The 24,875-nt window shown below is 37.6% G+C and overlaps 1 protein-coding gene across 3 annotated transcripts in view; it reads left to right on the top strand.

Annotated features, from left to right (window-relative positions):
* The window catches only part of BDP1 (B double prime 1, subunit of RNA polymerase III transcription initiation factor IIIB), a 47,986-nt gene that overhangs the window by 12,103 nt on the left and 11,008 nt on the right, over nt 1-24,875 (top strand). For all 3 annotated transcript variants that reach the window (XR_005956774.1, XM_041486373.1, XM_041486374.1), the window contains exons 10-32: nt 627-911; nt 1,247-1,421; nt 2,474-2,633; nt 3,493-3,569; nt 4,947-5,091; nt 5,251-5,327; nt 5,894-6,053; nt 6,461-6,543; nt 7,709-7,940; nt 9,014-9,195; nt 9,842-10,055; nt 10,563-10,750; nt 11,283-11,454; nt 12,828-12,949; nt 13,598-13,817; nt 14,359-14,546; nt 17,636-17,828; nt 18,868-19,085; nt 20,011-20,404; nt 22,427-22,540; nt 22,810-22,846; nt 23,270-23,353; nt 23,995-24,214. Coding sequence is in view for 2 of the 3 variants with exons in the window: in XM_041486373.1 (XP_041342307.1) it covers nt 627-911; nt 1,247-1,421; nt 2,474-2,633; nt 3,493-3,569; nt 4,947-5,091; nt 5,251-5,327; nt 5,894-6,053; nt 6,461-6,543; nt 7,709-7,940; nt 9,014-9,195; nt 9,842-10,055; nt 10,563-10,750; nt 11,283-11,454; nt 12,828-12,949; nt 13,598-13,817; nt 14,359-14,546; nt 17,636-17,828; nt 18,868-19,085; nt 20,011-20,404; nt 22,427-22,540; nt 22,810-22,846; nt 23,270-23,353; nt 23,995-24,214 (3,940 nt within the window). In the remaining variant the exon portion in view is untranslated. The remainder of the gene's footprint in view (nt 1-626; nt 912-1,246; nt 1,422-2,473; nt 2,634-3,492; nt 3,570-4,946; nt 5,092-5,250; nt 5,328-5,893; nt 6,054-6,460; nt 6,544-7,708; nt 7,941-9,013; nt 9,196-9,841; nt 10,056-10,562; nt 10,751-11,282; nt 11,455-12,827; nt 12,950-13,597; nt 13,818-14,358; nt 14,547-17,635; nt 17,829-18,867; nt 19,086-20,010; nt 20,405-22,426; nt 22,541-22,809; nt 22,847-23,269; nt 23,354-23,994; nt 24,215-24,875) is intronic.

The following is a 24,875-nucleotide window of genomic DNA, read 5'->3' as shown; positions in this document are numbered from 1 at the left end:
GTTCTTAATTACAGAGAAATAACTTAATTTAAGATGAAGAAAAAGGGAATGAAAGGTTCTGGTGGTTAAACAGAGGATAAAGACAAAATGTCCTTAAAGTAGGGGGGAGGAAAGTTTTAGTAACTCATGAAACCCAGAAAATAACTTGTTAAATATTAGCTAGATTATATTTCAGCTTCCTTATGTAAGCTGGAAGGATCAATTCTTACACATTTGTTGATGAAAAATTGCTTTTGTATGACATACATTGTGTTACCCTGATCACCTATTTCTGCAGACATACAAAAATTCTTTACAGTAGCAATGTCTTTTTTTCCTGAATCCAAATGTGGCTGTATCAACTGCAAAAAAGCACAGGGACAATAACGCTTACTAAATTTGCTTTACATCCCATATTGACTTTCCCCTGTTGAAGTGTTGTTCCATGTACAGAATGCGTTTTGTATTAAATGCTGACGCTTTTCTGGCAAGTCAATGACTGATGTTCCCCAGTCCTGCTCATACAGCTGGCAGTGTATTGGCAGTGATACATGAGTACAGAAATGTTTTTAGTAGAAATGCCTTTGCTGTTTGTGGCTCCTGGTACTCCACCAGTCTATTGACCAAGAACCATATTGTGTCATTAGCAAAAGCTGCCAGCACAGAAGCTGCTAATGATCAAGATGAACTTCAGGAAGCTGGAATTTCTGATGCAGAAACAGAAGCAGATGGTGTGACAGCTGAGAAAGAAAATGAGGAATCTTTGGGCATTTCTGAACAGGCAGAAGAAGAGGTTGCATTAGAGCCAGGATTAGCAAAAAAGAAGAGAAAGAGGAAGAGAAAAGATGATCTTGAAGAGGAAGTGGAGAATATTCCTAAAGAAGTGCCTGTTCCTTCAAAAACTGCTGAAGAAGGGAAGTCCTCTAATAAAAGTAAGATGCAAAAATGCTCACTTTCAAATGTTCAAATAGAAATTTTATAGAAAGTCATTGCTAACTTTAAAGTCAGATTTTGGTCTTTGATTTATGTTGCCGGTCTGCCTTGTGGGAGGTTGTGGAATGATGTGTTTTAAAATCAGCTTTCATTCTAAATCTAAACATACTTTGTTTTAAATGAGAATAGTTCTCTTAAATCTTAATACTTACACCTTTTCTGGTGGGATTTTAGTCTTATATTAATTCTTCTTCACTGTAGATAGGATTTGATTACTGGAATTCCAGAATGTTCCCAGAATGTCCAAACTGATTTAATTCTTATTAATTATCAGGGAAAAAAGTGATACATGATGCAAGCAGTGATGGTGATACCACCTGTGGAGAAGAAGTGGACTGTGCTATTGAAGGAAAGCAAAGTGAGACTGCTGTTACAGAGGAAGAGAGATCAGAATCCTGTTCACCAGTGAATAACCAAATGGAGCGAGAAGGTGGTGTCAGTTTATGCAGGTAATGTTTATAATGGAAAGCTTAGGCAAAAAAAAAATAGCTTAAAGTTTTAATATTGGTTTTATTTATTCAGGATTGCCACCATTTAACTGCCACAGAATATGCAAGTTTCTGAGAACTGTCCTGGGGTTTAGTAAGCTGTTTATGATTTATATACTCAAAATATTGTCTGCCCTAATTGGCTGCCCTTGCTAAATTAATGTACATAATTACTAAAGTAATTTCCAAAAGTTATTTCATTTTTTAAGAGTGTTTAGGAAGACGATTGTTTATCCTAACTTCTAATATTTCTCTAGAAGCAGGGATTGATAATGTTGCTAAGTTGAGTTACTATATGCTTGAAATTTTTATCTGTAATAAAATTATTCTTGTGGAAAAGGAATGATGCTTAGATTTTATTTATGGAGAATTTGGGTGAGATCCAAGCTGTTGGGTTCAATTTTGGGCATACTTTTACTAAAAAGAAAGTGAATGCTTGTTTATTAAACTCGTTGTATGTGAAAGTAACGAATTGAAAAGTTCATTATGATACTGTGAGTGCTGCTTCAGAATTTTGTGTGTTAATTTGTTGTATTCAGTTGCATTGTAATTGTTTGTTATTTTATACATATTCCTGAAACTTCCATTTTCTTTAGTAGTTCATTAGAAGCATAGGAAGGGACAGTAACTTGCCTTTGGACTCAACCTAGATTGTTATGAAAGATCAGAGGAAAAAAACAATGGCATGCCATTGTTTGTGTTAAAGTTTATTTTCTTAAAAACAATCAGTCTAGAATAATCAGATGAGATTTTTACATCATCTTATAATTGCAGTGCAAAAGTACAAAAGTTGTTTTAAAGCTCTGCGAGTATTATTAGTCTGCAAAAATACAAAAAATTAGTCTGCAAAAATAGTCTGCAAATATTATTAAAATTTCATGAAATTCTCTGAAACATGGGTAGTTATTTAGTGTCAAAATTGAGTTTTTTAGTGCAACTTCTCTGTCTGTAAGCAGAAACACCTTATTTCCTACAAGTACACTAATATTCCTGTATGCTTTTATTTATTTCAGCCTTGAAGATAGCAATGATGTCATACTAGAAGCAGAACCTGCTAAATTGAGAACCAGAGATATTAGAGATAATGCATCACAGGAAAGCCAGATTCCAGAGTTACCAGTTTCAAATATTAGAAGCAAGGAATCAGGATGTGTAGAAACTACAGAATCAAAGGTATTACTATTTTTCTGTGTAGTTCATCTCAAGATCTTGCCCTTGGTCATTAAAAGTGTTTTGTAAATCAAAGCCATTTTTGGATTGGTTTTGGGATATTTTCACCATCAAGTGAAAAACAATCAACAGGCCTGAGAAAACCATCAAAATTGAAATACTGTCATTTCTTGTGGACTTAATGGGCTGTCCATTAACCTGAATGTATTCAAAGAGTATACTGTGCATGCCTGACTTACCTCATAGATAATTTACACAGCTGAACAGTTTAATTGTTCAAAAGTGAATGACTGCTATATGAATAGCTAGGCCTAGGAGCAGGATTTTGCTGGCATATGCTTACTGGTATGGTGTTGGAAACTGATTTGAGTGGAACACACATTGGGTTGTTTGTGCTGCTCCATGAATGGTCTAGATGACGGAGCGGCAGTGCTGGGGTAGGAGGTAGAGCTGGAAGGAGAGAGAGGTGGCGGGAAGGTATTCTTAAGGATTTATTTTACTTCTCATTATCCTGCTCTGATTTTTTTAGTAATAAATTCATGTTGTATTTCTAAGTTGATCCTGTTTTGCCTCTGATGGTATTTAGTGAGTGATCTCTCTCCTGGTCCTTGTCTCCAGCTGTGAACGCTGCATTAAATTTTCTCTTGTCTGTCCAGCTGCAGAGAGGAGTGAGTGAGCAGCTTTGGTGGGCACCTGGCCCAGGTTCGCCCACTACACTTGATCAGGGGGGTTGGACCAGCGGACATCTAGCAGACCCTTCCTCTCTCAACCACTGTGGCAATCTTGTTACTGCTTTTTGTTACATTACAGTAAAAGGTCATCTAAGTTTATTGTTTTTTTCTCTACAACATTTCTCCCTCAGAGTGAAGATACACATCACTCACAAGAACGAGATGGAAAGCAGAGTGCATCAGAATGTGGTTCACAGTCTGAAATCATGTAAGTAGAATTATTTTACTTTGAGGTGGCACTTGATCTAAACCTGTATCTACTCAATTTGAAGATAATTCCAATTGACCATAGCAGGTTGAACCAGTCAGGAGATGGTGATGACTTTTTTCCATATTCAGTGAAGCTTTTTGGTAGAAATTTTGATTACTCAGTAGCAATGCATTAGCCAAGATCTGAATGGTAGATAGGAATAGGGAGAAAGACTTAGCTAAACTTTGAGGAAAAAACCCTAGCCTTTCTACAGCCAGCAAGAGCAAGAGAATTATGAAATTCTGCCACATTTTGGGTAAAGCTTGGCTGTGAAATTTAATTTTTGGTTTTTTAGTAAAAGGGCCTCATTGAATTCTTACACATTTGTGGTTGTCCATCAGAGATTATTAGCTGTACATGTCATGTGTATGGTGTATTTATTTTTTCCTATTTGGAAACTGTTCCTCTTCGGAACTTGGTGCAAGCTTCTAAGATAGAAGATACTCCAAAATGTCTGTCTTATCTGTACTCCTTTGTGAAATTAATTTTGGTGACTGTTTCTTACACTGAGAAATGATATTTGAAGTAGTCTGTGCCTAAGATTTCCATTTTTGCATAATCATCAACTTCTTATTTCATGATACAGTTTTTTAAAGGTGATATAGAGATGGGGTACTAGTTAATGCTAAGTTGGTTTTCATACTTCTATCTTTCCCTTCGTGAAGGGCAGCTCACTCTTATGATAAAGACTGTCAAAGCTTTATTTATCCTGTTCTAGGGAGAATATAAGAAAAGGTAGTAGTTTCCAATCTGAAGATTATTGATAAGATGTAGGGCTGTGTCAGTGTGTGAATCCCAGGACATGCCATTGCAGTGGTTAAGGACAAAGAATGTGACGTATGTACCCCATTCTTCAGTAAGGTGTGGATGCTGGCAGTAGGACAAGGTATTTGAAAAAAAGTTTGGTTTTCCATGGCTGAGATAGCTTTGAAAGGGGATGGGGGGACAGGAGAGGTGGATGCAAAACACTGTATATAGGGCAGATTTATATTGTTTCTATATAAAATTAATCACACTGACATGAATTGTGAATCCTGAGGAGAAAAAATATTCCTATTTATTTAACAGCAGGAAATACTTCCTTAAAGTATTTTGAAGTAGATTCCACTGAAAGCCAGCAAAGTTAAGGTTTATTTGATGCTCTTTTCATAACTTTGTAGCATGTCTTTTAATATCAGAAAGATGCAATAGGGGGTTTTTTTCTGTTTATTGTCTTGCTACATGCAATGTCTTGACCCATGCGGTCTGTGATGCTCTTGAAGTACATCTTGAACCATATAAGACTTTAAGTTTCTCTTTGGTGATAATGTATACCACCTTTCTTTATATCTTAAGGAAAAGTGAAAAGTCATCAGACAGAAGGCGCTTGCAAAGACCTAAACCCAATTTAGTGAGGTCATCTGGAAGGAGGGAGACAGCAACACAAGACAAAATGGAAGCCAAAACTTGTTCTCCAGCCCTTGCAAATGCAGGTGAAAAGGTCAGAAAGAGGAGTGTTACTTATTATTTTGTTCTTGATGCTGCATCTCTTTTGCTCAATGGGGATACTGTGGGCCAGCCACAGAAATAATATTTTAGGAACTGCTACTATGATACCTGCACACTTGTCTAAGAGTAATATTCCTTGCCTCAATTCCAGTGCTCTGAAGAGGAGAGTAGAAGAAACAAAAATGAAGCCACAGAAGTAGAGAACAGCAATTTGGATACTGCATCTCAGTAAGTATTGAGATCACTTTTCCAGTCTCCTGGTATGAACTGACTATAACTGTTAATCTATTCCATATAGTTCTCCTTGAAAAAGATAGCAATAGCTGTAAAGCTTTAATGTAAATTTCAAAATTGACTTTAGCATTTTTTTGGATGATATCAGGTGTTACTAAGGTAGAAAGTATATACTTCGTTTCTGGAAAGCATTGAAGTACCAGCAATGCCTGTAATTTGAGAGGGGGAGGGTGATAACTGTGGCTTTGCTTTCCTGCCAGCCTCAGTTACCAGGTAATGGCTCTGCTTCTGGCACTTGCAGAAGCAGCTGTGATATGAAATCTAGTTAAATTCCTCACCTGTGTGACAAATTAATCTCTTTTCAATACATAGATAAATTGAGTTTTCATGCATTGTAAGACTAAAAAAAAGCTCATTTCTTGTAAAGCAACTTGCATAAGTTTGGGCAAATCTTTCTGAATACAACAAAATTTAGGTAAAGAAATCTGTGCAAGATTGTGCGGTATTGATAGAATTGAATATTATGTAATAAATGTCACTATTGTGAATCCTTTGTGCAGAGAACCTGAAAAAACTGCAATTGTAAAGACAATAGGTAGAGGATTTCGACAGAGATTTAAACCTAATGTTACAAGAGCATCTGGAAGGAAAGAAGAGCCTGAAAAAGATAAAGGAAATGATAAAATATCCCATCTTCAGTCTAAGGGGGAAACTGAGAAGGTATTTAATAAAGTAACAACTGTAGATAATAAGCTGCTGGATACAACAGTAATGTTATCTTTTTTTTCTTTACTTTTTTTGCTCCTGAGCATGAACAGGAATTAGCCACTTACTTAACCTGCTTTCAGTGATAGCTTGGTATAGCTTAGTAACCTCAGCTATGGTGAGAGGTTGTTACACAAACAGTAGATACCAATAGTCTTTCATGTCCTGCAGCAAATACAGCTTCAGGTGTTTGCTGTAGTTTTTACTGCACCTGTCTGACTTAGAAATTTATCCTGTAATGGTTCGTGTGTCATAAGCAATCTATTTTGTCTCCTCTTATGAACCGTTACTTGGTCAGTTAGGTGATGGTGTATTTAATGAATGTAAGACAGTTCATGTCATAATGCTCTGTTTTTGTTCAGAATCATGACCACGGTAACAGATCTGATGATACCAGTGAAGATACTGCAGAAAAAGATGACAAAGTCCTGGAGACAATGTCTCAGTAAGTATAAGAAAAATAAGAAGATAAGCACAGCTGTCCTGCAATTTACCATTCTTGTCACTTCTGGTAGTATTTTGTAGTGTGGTAATTATAGAAGTTTTTGAAGAAACTTCTGCGCTACAGAAATTGAGGGGAAAATAGGAATCTTCATTAATTTATGAAACATATATTAAGCATTTTCATTTTTAAAGTTGTACTTTTAAATTATAAGTCACTCATGGTAAATGTAGAAAAGCTGAAAATTTAGTTCCTCAAAAAATAAACAAGCCTTAGCTACTCACTTTTAATGCTAAAATGTATCCATTCCAGTGGTTAAGTATTTAAACAATATAATTAAATGTTCTTAAAGTGTAGTTAAGTGTTAGATGTCAAATAAGAGAAGAAAAAAACTCAATGTGTGGGCAGTGTAATGCACACGTTTTATTAAGTGTTGTGTTTTTCTTCAGTGAAGTGGTGGCTGTAGTGTAAAAGGAATAATGTTTTATAGAGGAGATTGTAAAAAATAAAAACTGGAAAAAGCCAACTTTCCCCCAAATACTCCCCAACAAAAAAAATCCCAAAACAACCAAAACGAGAAATAAAAATCCAAAACCTCAAGCTTGTCTTTTAAAGGGTGATAGTTGAAGAGGATTGATGGGGATAAAGTGGGTGTGATAATCTGCCAGAAAAAAAATTTCAGTTACTGCTTTCATTAACCTGCTCTGTGACTTGATGCTCAGTGTAAAAAGTTGTAGAAGAATCTGACCATTCTAGTAACGCACTACTGATACTTTACATTAATAAGATAAAAAAGTTACTTATGTAGTTTCTGACTCACTAAAAAAAACCTCTGAATATTTACGTATTTTTAAACTCCTTATTATATTAGGTCTATCTAGACTAGATAGGAATACAAAGAGGTCCATTATGGATCAGAAAAGGTCTCTCTAGTGTGATACACTGTCACCAGTGGGAAGAGGAAAATAGCAGGGCACCATAAGTTTAAACTCTCAGTCCCTAGTAGATACATTTCCAATTTTATTCTTTCAGGAGGCTAGTAATACATTTTAGGTAAATGTATGTTAATAACTATTTAAAAGAAAGGGGGAAAAATGCACCTGTTCTCCAAGTTTCTTCCCACTTTCAGATGTGGTATGTACTTCAGGGATCATATATGTTTTTCCAGGTCTAATGAAACAGCTGGTTTAAAAGAAGATACCAAACGGATTGTGTTGAATCAAACACCTCTAAAAAGAGGTAGAATACAGAGACCAAAACCAAATCTAGGAAGAAGTGTTGCAAGGCGAAAAGAACTGATAGATGAAAAAGATCCTGAAGACGAGACAACTGAAGGTGAAGAAGCAGTAAAAGGTGTCACACACCATCAAGATGAAAACAATGATCCCTGCCTCAGAAGTGTAAGTTTCTTATTTTCTTATAATTGCTTATGCACGGTGTTTTGTTGGGTCCTTAATAGAAGCCTTGGTAGCAAAGACCTAGGTACATACTACATAATTTGTAGGGATAGGCTTTGCATGCTTTATTTATTATTTCAGAAAAAAATAAATTTACAGTAATAAAGTTTCCTCATTTTTGCACTTGGGTTCTGTTTTCCATGGTGTTAGGTTTAAGCACAGTCAGCAACCAAGTACCAGCTCACTTGCTCACTGCCTCACCAGCAGTACTGGAGACAGAACTGAAAGGGTAAAAGCTGGAAAACAGGGGTTGAGATCCCCTGAGTGCTGGTTAACCCTGAATAAGGTTTAGTAGGGAAAGCAGAAGCTATACTCATGTGCAGAGCATAACCAGAAACTCTTCTACTATTTCCCATGAACAGGCAGGGTTCAGTCACCTCCAGGAGAGCTGGGCTTCATCACACTTAATGGTTACTTGGGAAGACAAAAGCCATTTTCCCCACTTTGTATACTGAGCTACCTGTCCATGCCTCAGCAGGACATGGAATATCCCTTTGGTCAGTTTGGGTTACCTGTCCTGACTGTGTCCCCTCCCATCCTTCCATGCCCCTCCAGCTTCCTCTCCAGCTTGGCAATATGAAAAGCAGAAAAGGCCTTGGCTCTGTGTAAGCTCTGCTCAGCAATAATTAAAACATCTCTGTATTATCAGCCTTGTGTGCAGCATAAACCCAAACTACAGCCCCATACTTAACACTGTGAAGAAAGCTAACTCTACCCTAGTCAAAACCAGCATACATGGAAATGGAATATATCTGACTTGGTTGTATTGTGATACCAGATCTGAAAAGAGAAATGCAAAGGAAGAATGCCTCGGAAGATGAACCACTTAAAAGAGAAAGTATAAATATATTTTACTTTTATAGTAGACACTGATATTAGTTGGATGACAAGAAGAAAGAGAAATCTTAGTGTTTCTGTAGAAAATATTTAAACTTTCTCATTTTCCTCCTGCTCTCCTAGAAGAGAGGTGTAGTAAATATTTCGTCTTAACAAAATGGAACTTTTATTTGTTTTAGGATTTAACAGTTCATGAAGGCACACAGCCACCCAGTGTGACGTTAGAAGATGTTTCTGCAGATTCTGAGATGAACTCAAATACAAGACAGTGTTTCCAAGAAAATTCCTCAGAAGCAGAAAGCAATGAAAGTGAAAAGGGATTGTCCGATGTCTCCAAACAGGTTTCAGATTCTAGTACAGGGTAAGGTTATTTCACTTCAATTGAGACAAGGAATGGTTCAAAGCTATCAGTATCTTTATGTATTATACTATATTACATTCAACTCTGCCATTACAAACAAGTTTTTTATATATAAAGACATTTTTAATCAAGACAATAGACTTCAACTAACAATGCCCCAAGAGCTTGAAAGCATTAAAATTATATTCTCTTGGATGTTAATTTGATCTTTGGACTATTGGCCTAGTTTTAAAAAAAATGCACTTTTCTAATGTTCGGTCCCTGTGATTGTCTTCTCCATGTTGGTCTCCACTGTGCATTTTAGTGTGCTTATATAGATCCTTAAGTACAGAGTCTGGTTTCTTATTAAAGCGCCTCTTAAAAAAAAATAGTCAACCACAGGTATTCTCTAAGTCTTTTAAACATGATTAGAGGAAAGTATTTGTGAAATGTATGTATCTCGGTAAAATATCTCAACTTGTCTTCCAGGTCTCAAGTGGAAGTGGCAGTTAACTTCTTTGCTTTCCTATTTATAAGATACAGAGATATTTAGTGGTGATTTTATATTGGATCTTTTTGATGTCACTAATGTTATTGTTCTGAGAGCTGTATACAAGTATGCGGTATTGTCACATGCCTTTGATTGTTCTTTTGCTTGTTTTTGCAGGGAATCTCATCCTCAGAAGGAAGAGGAGAAAACTGTCGTATCATCAGCTTGGCTACTGAGGACACGATTCCAGAGACCAAAGCCAAATTTAAGAACAGCTAGTAGAAAGGAAGTTTTGGCTGTAAATAGTGAAGGTGCATCACAGAAAGATACCAACAAGGAAGAAAGTTTGACACAGTGTGGTAGTCAATGTGGCATCCCTCCTGACACAGATGTAAGGCTTTTGGTTTTTTCCTTTAGTTATATGTGAGCTTTTTGTTTTGTGAAATGAAGTACTGATGATTTTAAAAAATACTGAGTTAGCCTTTTGAAACATTTTTTTCAAAGGCTTAAATTTTCTACCTTAAAACTTGTGTACTTTTCACTTGGTCATATGTGAGGAGAAGATGACTCACATATTATGATATGATGAATCTCTTGTTACATGTCCCGATGTCTTTCTGACCCAAAGTGGCATTATAGAGATGACAGGGAAGAAAAAAAAAGTATTAATAGAAGATGGCACAGATTTCAGGCTTTTTTGTCTTAATCAAAAAGGTGTGTATTTGTCCTGGAAAGACTGGGAAATCATTAGTGAGCAGTTACAGAGGAGTTTGTAGGAGAGTGCAAAAAACTCTGAGTTTTTCAGAGAGTAGTGAGTAGTAAACTTCATAGACATCATAAAGTCTCCGTTTGGTTTATTATTACAGCTTTTTCTGGTTCTTGTGTTTACATTTTTCAGAAAGCAGGAAAATGTGAAGTCTTAAATGCACTAGAATCCTTGGGAAAGGAGAAGTCACTTAGCTCTCAGGAAGTTTCTGAGACGCCAAGTTGTAAGTCACCAAAAACATTTCCAAGATCAGAGGATGGTGAAGTGGAGTTCTGCCTATCTGAAATTAGCCAAGATGACATTTCTACTACTATTGCTGGGTAAGGGCTCATCTACTTTTCATCCTTGACTGTAACAAGGAAAGAATTTTACAAGGAAATCATTGTGCCAGTGGGTTGTCTGGCAAAAATAGTCTAATGAAAATACTGCACAAAATTTCCATTGTCACAGTTTAACACAAGTGATACTACAATTTCAGTAGCTTCTATGCTAAGCATGACATTAATGAGCATTCACTTTATAACTGTTTAATCATCTGAAAGAATGGATTCATTTCATTTAAGCAGGGAAATACTACTTCACTGCTTTGGTAGCAACAAATAGTCAGTAAGTTAATACCTTCAGTGAGTTAGTTAGTTCTGTTGTTGGAAGTATTTAGGAGACCGGTACTTCAAAATCTCCGCTGGAACAATTTGTTGTTTGTAATTTAAACTTAGCTGAACTTCTAGTTCACAAGATTTCTTCTCAAAACTCAGTGGTTTTTGCATGTAATACTAATGGACCTGTGTTTGTGTTTGTACTAAGTTTTGGATTATTTTTTCTGTCTTAACTTTGCATTGATGACGCAAACAGCACTCAAGAAGAATGTCAATATGCACCTCTTCCACCTATTCAGCTGGCATGGAACAAGAGATACAAGCCAAACTTGGTAACAACTGTTGGAAAGGAATTACAAATATCAGAAAATGAGAGCAAGAAAATGCCTGAAGCAGAGCAAAAAGATGAGTTTGACAATACTGTCATGGTAAGCTTTAATAAGAGCAAGGCTTTGCCTTCAAAGTTGGTTTGAAGTGCATGTTCACTTATGAAGTGAAGTGAAAACACTGAAGTTGCATTGCCTGAAGCTGAGACAATATATTAAATTTTAAAAATTCCCAAACCCTGGTAAGCTGAGGTATTGTAGGTATGAAATCAGTGAGGTCTACAACTCGAAGTATTAAGTATTTTTTTTACAAAGTATCTACTTTTGATTGAAATGCAGGATAGGAAAAAATTATGCACATTTATACAAACTAGAATCAAAATGCATAAGAATTACCTTTTTTTTTCTCATTTCATCTTTCCTGTTTGGATGAATCAAGTCTGTGTTGAGCAATCTAGTATAAGGTCTCAAGCAAAGGCCGAGGACAGCTATTTTTATGAAAAAAGGAGTTTTTTAAATTTGATAAGCTTTAACTGGCTTCATGAGTACCTGATACTCCTCTATTTCGTACAAGTAAATGACACTGTGTATCCCCACAGACACTTTACTAGGGACTTGAAAAGATGTATAAATCCTCAAAAGTAATTTACAGTGTGATGTGTTCTCTGTAACTGTTTTGTGGGTTGCACATGAATCATGTCATGGATGTAGGGATATCTGTGTAGACTTGCCTTGGATTTGGAATACAGCTAAAATTTGCAAGAGTGACTGATGTTTTGGAGTGGTGTTATAGCTGGTTTTGTTCTTGAGCCTATGAGAAGTACTTGTGTCCTGCATTCATCTCTCATCTCCCATCAGTGCCACAGTTGGCTCACCCCTAGTTGAGATAATTCCTTGCGGTTTAGCTTTGGCTTCTTTTGACCTGTGGCCTGTGAACTGTGCACATGCATCTGCTCTGTACTGGGCAAATCTGTAGAACCAGAGAAGGTCTGATGCTCCTCTTTACTAGTCAAGCTGTCACAGGCGTGAAGTGTTGAAAGATATGTTTGAGGGACTTCTTTGTGGAACCAGTGTGGCAAATACAGACGTAAAGCTTATTAGGCCTTCTGGATCTTGAGGCTATGTTATTGTGGCTTGGGTATGTCTGTGCTGCCCTCTGCTGTGTCCAGTTTTCAAAGGTTTTCCGTTTGCTGAAGTATCTTGTTTCCACAGTGCTCCATGTATTAGGGAATTGATTGAATGCTAAATAGACAAGAGTTTCCCATAATGCTTGGGTGCACATAGTATTTAAGAACTTAACTCTAGTTATCCCAGGAGTATGAAGATTTCTGTTTCTTTTTGGGTATAACTTGAATTATGATAACGTGATTCTTACCTTTACTCCAATTGGGAAAATAGCATAGTTTCTATTTTTGTATTTTCTGTTTTAGAAACTCATATACTTTTATTTTTCTTCATGCTTCTTTTACTGTCAGTTAAAGGGTGAAAATGAAGTTGTATTGTGTCAAGCAGATGTATTGAGCAAAGAGGAACAGGAACAGCAAGAGGTGCCTCAGGTCCTCTCTATTTCTGAAACCTTATTGTCTGAACAAAGCAGGTGAGGTTTGAGTTTAGCAAAACAGCATTTGAAAAGCTTTTGTCTGTGCATAATGAGACACCTTTGCAAATGTCAATTCTTCTGTTCCTTGTCTTTTGTCATCCTACAGTCTTAAATTTTCAGTGCCTACAGCTTCTTCCAGTGTTTTCAGAGCACATTTTTTTTAGCTGCACTCTTTGTCATGATTTATCTGGCACATACTTGATTTGTATGAGCTCATAGGTCTACTTGGTCTGTATTTGCTTAAGTAGCAATCACACGTGTAAGATATGTAACAGAAATTTTGAAAAATGTCGGAGACTTGACTTTCATTTGTCCATCCATGTGCTCTTCTATTTTACTGCCACTCTTGTTAAAATAAGATCTTAAGTATGTGTTAGACTGCTTATACTTTGATGTTGGTATGGTTAGCAACTCAAATAGTTTTTTATGTTAAGAATGCCTTGACAAAGACATTTTGATATTTCTGCTCCAAGGTTAACCATGAATGAGAAATATATTTGAAAATATAATTTTATTAATCTTAAACAAAGCAGTCTCTTGTGTAAGTGTTAATTCAAAACTTGACTGCAGAAGTGCTTTTTTTCTCTCCCAACCAAAGTCAAGTGTGTATTTTCTGTTTTTGTTTGTTTGCTTTAAATTCACCAGTACTGAAAAAGTTACCTCCCAAGAAGGCAAGCTGAGTGCTCTGAAACCAGGACAACTCATAAGGATTGAGTCTCCAAGAGCTAGACCAAACCTAGAAAGAACATACAGCAAAAAAGGATCTCCAGTAGTACAAAAACTTGATGCCCCAGATGAAGAAGAAATGAATCATGGAGAGAATCTGCCTGTGGCAGAAGAATCTGAAAACCTTTTCGCCTCAAAAGTGAGATTCTATTTCTGACTACCCTTACTCATGCTTGGTTCCACACTAGCTTTTTTTTAAGGCATCTAAGTAGGCTGTTGTAAATGCATTAGTTAATTTCAGCCTAGTAAGAACTCCTGTTCAGTATTTGCATGCTATTACAGGGTTTTCCAAAATCCTGCTAGTGACACGTTGATAAGACATACAGAGACTTCACTTGAATTTTGACATTTCAGTCATATTCATGATACATGAATAGTTACCTGCATGTTGTATTTCTGTTGCTGGGTTTCTCCTGAGCTCCTTGGTTGCTTCTCATAAAGGACTATATTGGTTTTAGTATCTGTTTTTATTAGCTAAATGCCTTCCTAGAGGAACAAAGAGCAGTAGTGGTGCCATAAACTACTAGTAAGTTTTTAAATGAAGTTTCATCTCAGGTTAGCAACATGATCATAATTTGCAATACTGTATTTTACAGGCGATACATTTTGTTATAACAATAAATAAAATATTTTATATACTTTGCTAATATTGTTTTTTTTTTTTTTTTCTCAAATCAAAGGATGACATGAGGGAATTGTTGCTTGTGGGAAATTTGGCCAATAATGACAATCTAGACATAAATTCAAGAAGCATGACATCAGGAACGCTTTGTTCTTTTAAAAAATCACCAAATTACAACAGCAAAAGAGAGCAAGAAGAATGTCTATCTGCAGATGCTATAGGAGGCATTCAGGATACCACAGAAAGGTAAACTACCTGTTTCCAAAGTTAAAAATCTTTCATTTTGGTTTCAGCTGGGGTAGAGTTTATTTTCTTCTTAGTAGCTGGTACAGTGCTGCATTTTGGATTCAATATGAGAGTAATGTTGGTAACCCACTGACATTTTAGTTGTTGTTGAGCAGTGCTTACCTTGAGCTGAGAACTTTTCAGTGTCTCATGGTCTACCAGTGAGCAGGTGCATAAGCAGCTGAGAGGGAACACATCCAGAACAGCTGGTGTGAACTGGCCAAAAGGATATTACATACCATGGAATATCATGCTCACTCCATAAATTGGAGGGACCTGGCCAGGAGCTGCTGAACACTTCTTGGGGATGGGCTGGGTGTCACTCAGCAAGCAGTGAGCAGTTGTTTCAAGTGCATCACTTGTTTCCTTATGTTTTATTACCCTCTGTCTGTGTGTCTGCCTCTCCTTTTCATTATTTTATATTTTATTTTGTTATGATCATTAAACTGTTCATCTCTAAACCACAAGGTTTAACTTTTCTTTCCAATTCTCCTCCTCCCTGGGGTTTGGGGACTGACTGACTTCATGGCACTTACTTGTCTGCTGTGGTTAAGCTGCGACAGTGCTTTAAAAATTTTGTGCATTTGTCCAGTTATTTTTATACAGCACTTGATTTTGGAAGCACAGGCTCTGAGCTGTACTAGTTGTTATCTACTATGTGCTGTGCAAGTCACTAGGTGGCGTTCTTAAGTAATAGAACAGTTTTTAACAGGATTAGGGTTTTTTTCCAAGGCTGTTTCCCTTTTTAGAAGGCAGTTCATGGGTGAGAGTAGAAGCAAGTAATCAGGGTTTAGCTGTCAGAATTGCTCACTAATAAATGCTTATAACTGAGAACTGACAAGAAGACAGCAAGCTCACTTTATGTTTCTATAAGATATATTCTGAGTCTCTTCAATTTTTCTTTCCAGTAGTAGAACTCCTGTGATGATGCTTGTAATGTATGTGCAGTATGAGGCAGATAGTGCCACTTACATGCAACAGCTCTGGGTTATGTTATAAGCTACTTTTTGCTCTGTCTTAACTTACACAGAGCAGCCCCAAATTATTTTAAAATTTTGCTGTTTTCTGGAATTAACTTCTGGTTTGCATCTGTCCCTAAAACTCTCTAAAATCTCTTCCATAAATTATGCTGAAATCATGTCCCAGAGTCTTTGTGCTAACAAGACAAGGCCCTTGCTTGACAATCTTCTTGTCTTCTATGATGGTGGACTTTCACAGACTCACAGAATGTTTGAGGGTGGAAGGGTCTACTAGAAGTCTTCTGGTCCAACCCCCCAGTCAAGGCACCTGGAGCTGGTGGCCCAATAGTGTGTGTCCAGACAGCTGCTTAATCTTGCCAAGGAGAGAGTCTCCACAGTCTCTCTGGGCAGCCGGTGCTTGGTAACCCTCCCAGTGAAACAGGATTTCCTGGTGCTCAGAAGGAACCTCCTGTCCTGCACTGTTTGCCCATTGTCTCTTGTCCCGTCACAGGGCACCCCTGGAAAGAACCTGGCTCTGTCCTGTTTGCAGCCTCCCCTTAGGGTTTTGTGGAACTGCTGAAGAGGGATCTCTTCAGATCCTTCAGAGAAGGCTCCCCCTGAGCCTCCTCTCCAGGCTGGACAGTTCCTGCTCCTTCAGCTTTTTGTCTTAGCAGAGATGCTTCCAGCCCCTTACCATCTGTGTGACCCTTTGAGGGGCTGTCTCCAGTGTGTCCAGGTCTCTCCTGCCAGGGAGCCCGGAACTGGTTCAGTCCTCCAGGCACAGCTTCATCAGTGCTGAACAAGGGGCACGGATCACCTCCCTTGGCCTGCTGGCAACACTGCTCCTGCTGCAGCCCAGGCCACCATCAACTGTTTGTGCAGCCACAGCACTTCCCTGGTTCATGTTCAACCCAGAGACCACCAGGACGGCCGGGTTCTTTTCTGCAAAGCTGCTTTCCATCTGGGTGGTTTGCAGCATGTGCTGGTGCTTTGGGCTGCTCTTCCTCTGGTGCAGGACTTTGCATCTCCCTGTGCCAAACATCCTGAGGCTCCCATAGCCCACTTCTCCAGCCTGTCCAGGTCCCTCTGGAGGCCAGTATAACCTTTGCATGTCTTGTCCTTGGGAAGCAATTCCTTCTAGATCTGTCTAATCTGTAAACTTGATGAGGTTACACTCTGCTCCATCATCCAGATTATTTTGTGGAGATACTTTACAGGACTCAATACAGTATTAACCCGTGGGGCACAATGTTGGTTGGTCTCCAACTGGACTTTGTGTCATTGATCACAAACCTCAGAACCTGACAATCAGTTTTTAATGGACTTTCAGTCCATACTTTATGAGCTCAGTTATCAGCATGTTAGAAGAGACAGTGTTCTACAGTGTTACAAGACTTACTGGAGTCCAGGCAGACACTATTTACTGCTTCCCTTCATTTATCAATCCGGTCATTTCATTGAAAGATGTTATCAAGTTGATTAAGCGTAACTTCCCCATTACTAATCCATGCTTACCAAGTTAGTTTTTCATGTGTCTGGAAGTAGTTTCCAGATTTAGTTGTTCCATCACTTTCCCAGGGACTGAGACGAGGCTGACGAAATTGTATTCTTCTTGATTACTCTTAGTCCCCTTTTCTCAAACCATGACTTTAGAAGGCCAAGACTTCTGTCTTACCAATCTGAACATGTTTGAACAGGTATAAGAATTGCATCCTTTTTGAAAGCAGTAGAACCTTGAGCACTGAAATTAGTGAATGTAGTGTTCCTCTGGCTGCTTAATTTTGGAGACCTGTGTTGGTATAGCAGATGCTTTCCAGTCTATCTGACTTAATGTTCTTTTCTTTCCTAAGGTCTTTCGCAAAACTAATCAGGAATGTTCAGTGCTGCAGAAGAATTATCTCCCTTATGCAGTGTTTATTTTTCTTCTTTTATGGTTTTGTTTTTTTTTTTTACATGTAGCCAACTAAGCAAATAAAAATTCGAAACACAAGTTAAGTTCATTTTGAAGTATTAAATATCTGATAGTAAGCCAAGGTTGTAGAGTGTACTTTGTGGTTCTTCAGAAGTAAAAGTTGAAACATATTTTTGTAGGTCCAATGATAAATTAAGTTCTGGAGAAGAAAGTGAACAGAGAGGAGGGGAACCCCATTGGAACCTGAGGCCAGACCTAATGAGACTTACTGGGAAAAGAGATTATCCTGAAGAGTGTGGAAACAGGGAAGAGGACAATACTGAGAGAAATGAAGAAGAGTTTTTGGTGTTGTTAAAAACAGGTGTATCAGGGGTAAGTGCTGATCATGTATTTTGAGCCAGTTATACCTCAATCCTTTTGCCCAAGTTTTTAGAAGGATAAGTGGCACAGAAATCCAGTATGTGGCTGGAAAATGTTAATGTGATTATTTGATTTTTTTAAAAATTCACTATTGGAAACCATGCTGAATAAATGGAATTAGAATTTTAAAAAATTCTAATTTTTTTTTTAAATTAGAAAAAAACCTGTGGAAATACCTAATATACCCTGTTGTCTTAAGTTTGATGGTTTATGTGATCAGAAATTTGCATTACAATAAATACATGCTTATGCTGTTGAAAAATATTTTACTGTTTTGTTATTCATTGAACAATGGAAATTAAGGCAGTTACCTTAACTTCAGATATTACCTTAAATCTGTTAGTATACTTAGAAATTAAAATGAGTGCGAACAAAGTTCAGACCTTCTTAAATTTGCTCAGCAGGCCTAACTTAGCCCAGACTAGTTCCAACTCTGTCTAAAGCTGTGATAACTAAGTCAAGTTTGTCTGGTGTTCCCTATTTTTTATATGGATCGCTAAACTTCTAGTTAACATATTCTTTTAGCCAAGTATCCATTGTTGACAGAACTGTGGTTGCTGATGTTTGTCTACGTATATGTAGAATAATATTTAAATGCTTTTATATAGAGTATGATAGCTTTTTTTCCTATCTTGTTCCCAAGGCAGAAAAAAATTTTCATTCCTGCAAATTGTTCTTTAAATTAATAGGTAATTTTAGAAAATTATTCATCTTTCCAGCTTCTAAAGAATTGTTCCTCTTGATAAATTGTGCATGGTGTTGGTCTATTAACTACCAGCAGCACTGGGACTTCAGGTATCATAGATAATACCAGTTAATAACACCTCTGCTATAGAACCCAAAATTAAAGACAATGAGGAAGAATATGCTAAGTTATCAGAGATGACAGCTGGGCACGTTCTCAAGATCCTCAAACTAAGTTCTTTAAGTCACCAAAACCAGTTACAAATGTTTGGCACTTAATACGGTAATAATAATCTCCTCTGTTCAGGAAAACTTCAGTAATACAGTGGAAGCTGGATCCTTCTCAGAAGCTACAAGAAAACACAGTTTTGCAGAGAATGTTGAAGGAACATGTTGCAAGAGAATTAGGCAGGACACCACACTCCAGTCTCCGGAGATATTTTCAGAGAGTGAGAGACATGTAGAGCAAGATAAAGATTCTCAGCTTTCTGCCTCACAGGAAAAGCATTCAGGAAATCTCACGAGGTAAAACAACTGTTTTGCTTTATAAACCAAACTCAGCTGATTGAGAGTTATTGACCATAGGTCTGCCATGAGTAATGTGAGTGCATACAGCATGTCAGCTTTTGTGTCTTCCATCTGAACTTAGCAGATGTTCCTTTGTCTCTTACTCTGCCTATATTCTCATAAAATGAACACAGCCAGCACTCTCACCAAGCTATCTCATGGTTTCAACAGAAATTCCTGATTTTATAGGGGAGGACATGAGAGTACCCATTTTTGGGGGCACAGGGATTGTGGGATTAACCTGAAGAGAAACTTTGTGCTAGTAGTGTCCTCTGGTACTATTAGCTTCCACTGTCCACCAGTTTACCAAGGAGGATATTTTGGGGGGAAAGTTTGTAATTTCTTTTGGTACTCAGAGTGGTTGTGCCGATGATTTTGAAGAAGGAATCTGTAGGTAACTGATTATTGAAGAGAATGTTGTCTGAGAAACCAAAGCAGGTAAGTAGTTACCATCTAACAGTTTCAGTTTGTAAACAATATTCTGATCAATTAAAGTATCATAGTTTGGGGCTTCTAGTCTTGCTTTAGCAAACAACAACTGGAAGTGTTCCTATGACTTAAAAAGTATGTGTCTTCCACATCCCTCAAAATTAAATGATTGCATACTTTTCTAATCAAAGAATTGTGTATCTTGTAAGTTTAATTGTGAACATTTCTAGCATTTTGAAACTGCTTAGTACGTATTTGCAGTAAGTACCTTATTACACAGGAAGAAATTAAATTTCTGATTAAATATTTATTTGTCACTATTAAGTTAAGAAGTAAATAGTTTGTATTGTTGGTCACAATGACAACTTATTTTTTTAAATTTAGTTTATTTTGATCTGTAGTCTCCTTCTCTTTGGAAGGTCTTGGATTTCATTGTTTTTGTTCTGTACTTTAGAAGGCAGTTCAGGAGATCATCAAAACAGACAGCGCTGCCACAACATGTGTTGGAGCCAAAAACTGCTACTTCTGCCTCTGAATGTGAGGCTGATTGCAGTGAGAAGGGGAGTCAAAGGCAAGAAGCTAAACTGAGTGTTACCAGAGACAAAAGTTTGAAGACTACACAGAGAAGAAAATCTGGGAAGGAACCCAGAAGTTCAAAGATAACCTTTGTCACCCTCCGGGCTTCTCAAGAGGAGGAGGAGGAGGATGAGGAGGCAGATGACTTTGAGCTTGATGATGAAGATGAATGCTTTGCATCAGAGGAAGTAAACAAGGCTCCAGTGTTTGTTCCTATAGGTCTTCGATCTCCAAAACCAATTCCTATGCAGATACAGGAAACCGTGGAGGAGGTATTGTGTAGCTGGGTTCTGCATATGTAATTTTATTCTGATTGTTTGAAAAGATTTTATTCTAATTGTATCTCTGGGTATTTGGGTTTTATCCGAGTTCAAGTTAAGAATGGTGTTGAGAGTAGCAGGGATGTTACTTGGCACATACATTTGGTTTTGAACTTAAAACTGCATAAGCCTAAAATCCAGTTATGTAATTATGTTTGCAAGCTGTATATAGGTCTGCAGGGAACTCAGCAATTTGTTTATTGGGATTGAATATAGGCCCAGACTTGATGCTCATCCATGTGTTTTGGGGCCCAAGATGGATCAAATGGAGCACTTCAATTTCATATTTGAATGTTAGGAAATGAGGGTACGAGGAAAATGTTTCTGTATGTCATGTCCCCCTTGCCAAGAAACTTTTAACTGTCAGCAGTTAAAACCTGACCTGAAGCCAGACACACACATCTGCTTGCTTACTCCCTTTTCCTGTGGGACAAGGAGAAATTAGGAGGGCAAGATTTCTCTGTTGATATAAAGACAGTTACATACATGAAGGAAAAGCTGCATGTAAATGAAAAGCAAAATAAGGAATTTGTTTGCTGCTTTCCACTTCCTGGAAATCAGGGCCTCAGTCTGTGTAAGAGTAAGTTGGGAAGACAAATGCCCTAATCACGAGTGGCTTCCTCTTCTCCCACCTTGCCCTGGGCTTTTATTGCTGAGTGTGTCATGATAGGATACAGAATTCCCTGTTGATCAGCTTGGGTCAGCTGTGCTAGCTGTGTACTCTCCTGACCTCTTGCTTACCCCTGACCTCCTTGCTGGGTAAAAGAATGGGAATAAAGCTTTGACATGATGCAGGAATAGCAAAAACACTGGTGTGTTACCAACTGTGTTGTAATTAAAAATCCAAAAGACAGCATTATGTGGGCTGGTATGAAGAACATTAACTTCATCCCAGTCATGGCCAGTACAATCTTCATCCTTTATTTCATACCATTTGTATCATGCTTAGGTCTTACACTATCCAGTAGAAGACATTTTTCTATTATTTTTCCCCATGATCACTACTTTCCATTCACTTCAGTGCTATTTGCTTTCTAGTGCTTTTTTGCATACCACTACTGTAGTCCTCTTCCTCTCTTTGACCATTGAAATCCTGCTTTTTATTGTCACCTGAATGAATCACTGTTTCTTTCTCCAGGTGAAACAGCAGAATAATTTAATGTTCAGTCAAAACACAGAGGGATTTCTAGAACGATAATTGGCAGCAAAGTTGCTGTATGGAAACTGTTGCTGAATCCTTGATTTCAGAGATGTGGAATGTATATAATTTGTGGGGATTACAATCAAGTTGCCTAGTTTAACGCTTAGGAGACACGAGTATTAGTGAGGAATGTGGTTAGATACCCAAGGACCTAGTTGTTGTAAAATTTAAATAGGTCAGTCGAAAGTCTGTAAAGTGCAAGTCTTGGAGAGCAACCCAGATTGAGCAGTGTTTTCTGTAAGAACTTCCCTGGAAATATCATCGACTTCCTGTAAAATTTCAAGTCCTCATTTCTGAAAATGTCAAATGTCTGAAGTTCTCAGTGAAAACACATTGCTGAGGAAGAAAAAAAAATAGGTGAAATAGTGAGTGGGTATGTTTCTGTGTGTCAGCATATTGATTCCCTATCTTGCTTTGGAAATAAGTCTGTACTGTTTTTCTGTCCTGAAGACTTGAAAGGCAGAAAAAGAGTAAAACTAAGAAAACCCATTTGAGTAAAGATCTCAGCTGCATAACTTAGTTCAGTGGAGAAGTGAGTGACTAGAAGCAAGGCCGTAGGTTGTCTGGTGCTTCCACTTAGCTACAGGTAGTAGTACCTGTTCTGCCTTCTGTTCCTTCTCACTGCTTCCTTCTCAAATCAGAAGGTATGATTTTTGCAAAGGATTTCTCTAGATGCTGAACATCTGTTACATATGTGAGGTTTATAAAAATTTCCATTTGACAGATTTTCTTTCGCATCTGATGAACTGAAATACTTGTAATTACTTTTACAGCTGGAAATATCTGTGAATATCCCAGATGTGCAGGTGGCTACTGATGCTGAAAGTCTTACTTGTGCTTCTATCCAACCAGTAGTACAGAGGGAAGAAGAATGCACCTCAACAGCTGTAAGAATGTCTTTTGTTTGTTTCATTGGTCATACAAGGCTATTTCAGCAGTCTCTTGTTGTTGAGTCTGAATGCAACTGTGTAGCTTATTAGATTGGTACCTGTCCCACACAGATGTGAGGCATACCTGTGGGAAAACTGTGTTAGTAAATATTGTAAACCTTAAAACCAGGGTAACTTGTGGGCACGGAATTTATATGTAAGCATTAAATAAAAATTACGGGGTCATTTTATATAGAACTTTGACATTGTTTTTCTTTGTATTTAAGGAAACAATCATACATGAAAATCCAGATGTGGACAAAGGTAGATATGAAACAGTCTTGCTCATGTATTTCCTGTTAACTTGCTACCAATATACATATTTTCCCCCTTTCTTAAAATATGTTTCCAAAGGTGCCACTATCTTGGCTGACAGGCTTAGCTGTGTCCTGCAGTGGGTCAGCTGGAACTGGCTGTGTCCAGGGCAGGCCCCTGCTGCCAACACCTTGCCACCTGTATCCAGTACACCCTTAAAGGCAGTCATGTTGCTGCTCACTGTTTCAACAGTAGTTTGAATTTGCTGGATGAGAATGGCTGCTTGTCTACAAGCATTTTAATTCATAAATAAGGTCAATTAAAAAAATACCTACTTCACTGTAGTGGTAGTAGTGTCAAATTTTGAAAATGGATAAGTGGATTTCTGGTTAATGTGCTTGTGACTTTTAATGTGTGTGAACAACTTCACAGGAATTAACGATGGAAGCACTGAAGCTGCTATGACTTTACTTGCAATGGGTGATCCAAATTTCCAGTTAAAAACAAGCACTGAAGGTATGATCTGATTTATGGGACAAAGCCTTGCTCTCGTGCTTTCTGGGTCCACCTAAGGAGGGATGGAGCAGTGGCTGCAAAGCTCTTCCACATGCTGCTGCATAGCAGGAGGTCAAGAGTCTTTTATGCTTTTAGTCCTGTTGCATTGTAGCATGTAGTGAGTCCAGCCAATGCAGGCTGGCTGGAAAGAGGCAGGCACCCTACTGAATACTGCCAACTGTATCACTGCTAAAAAGTTGTTTCTGTGACTTGTTTTAGAAAGCACATGTTTAAATTGATCTGGGCACATAAACTGGACAAAAGAGAGGGATCAAGCTTAAATGACTGTAACTTTCAGTGATCTTTTCAGACTTTTAATGTGAAGCATAGCCTTTTCATCCTAACTAGCTACAACCTGAAATTACCTGGACTTGTTACACATTTTGCGTAGCATTTATTATCTACTTCTATTTGCTGAATGTTAGTTTTTGTGTTCTTACTACAAAAAGTGTTCTCTTAGGACTGTGTTTATCTGGGATTTTAATCTGTCTTTGGAGAATACAAACTTTGTTAAATGAGGCTCGAAGTTACATAGCTTTATATCTATGCCAAACCTGAGTGTTTTAAATGAAATTTTCCATTCTGTTTATTGTTATAACCAGAACAGACACATATGTTACCTGCTCAAGATGACTTGGACATGGCTCATAGCCTTGTAATTCACGCCTACTCCAAAGAAAATAGAACTTCTAGTCAGTATTCACTTGCTTCAGATACTTCTGTCAAGGAATTGCTGCCTTCTGAGGATGGAAACAACATCAATGTAGAGCATCAAATCACTGGCACAAGAAGAGGTGTAGAGATGGATGCTACTGATACCAGGTTATATTACTACTTCATTTACTTTAGTGGGAGAGATCTTCTGGCACTACTTACTTTTGCTAGGTTCTTTCTGGCATTTTTATTGATTTGCAAGCAGTCTTGCTTAAGTAAAGGTTTTTCAGTTTGTGTAATATGTAATCTGCAAAAACTCTTGTCTGTTTCTTACTACTTTCATGAAGTGTTTGTATGTAATTTTGGGTATCTACAACTGTTTTTCTCTCATGAAATTATGTTTACCCAGGGAAGAGGGGGAGAAAAAAATATCGAACTAATGATATACTGGATCACTCTTAATTATCAGGCTCTTTCTTGCAAAGTTCTCTACAGCTAATCAGACCAAGGCAAATTGCTTAAGTGTTGCTGCTGTTGTGGGGATGTAGGGCAAAGATTTAGAGCAAAGGGATGGCAAGAAACCAGTTGATCTTCTATCATTATGGTTTTAGTGAATGGTCATTAATAATTTTTGAATTTGTGAATTACATGACAGCTTAGTGGGACACTTTCCCAGAGAAACATCTGCTGGTGATCATGTATTATTTGAAAGACTATTTAACTTGTTGACTGCTTGAGCAAAGTATGAGATTTTGGTCTTTGAAAAATCTTAATCAAGATAATTTATTTTGCATCCAGTTTAATTGTGTTATTAAACCAGAACTTAGTA

The sequence above is a fragment of the Pyrgilauda ruficollis genome, unplaced genomic scaffold (genome assembly GCF_017590135.1).
Source record: "Pyrgilauda ruficollis isolate IOZ18807 unplaced genomic scaffold, ASM1759013v1 scaffold76, whole genome shotgun sequence".
Lineage (NCBI taxonomy): Eukaryota > Metazoa > Chordata > Aves > Passeriformes > Passeridae > Pyrgilauda > Pyrgilauda ruficollis.
This window is presented reverse-complemented; position numbering and strand designations above follow the sequence as displayed.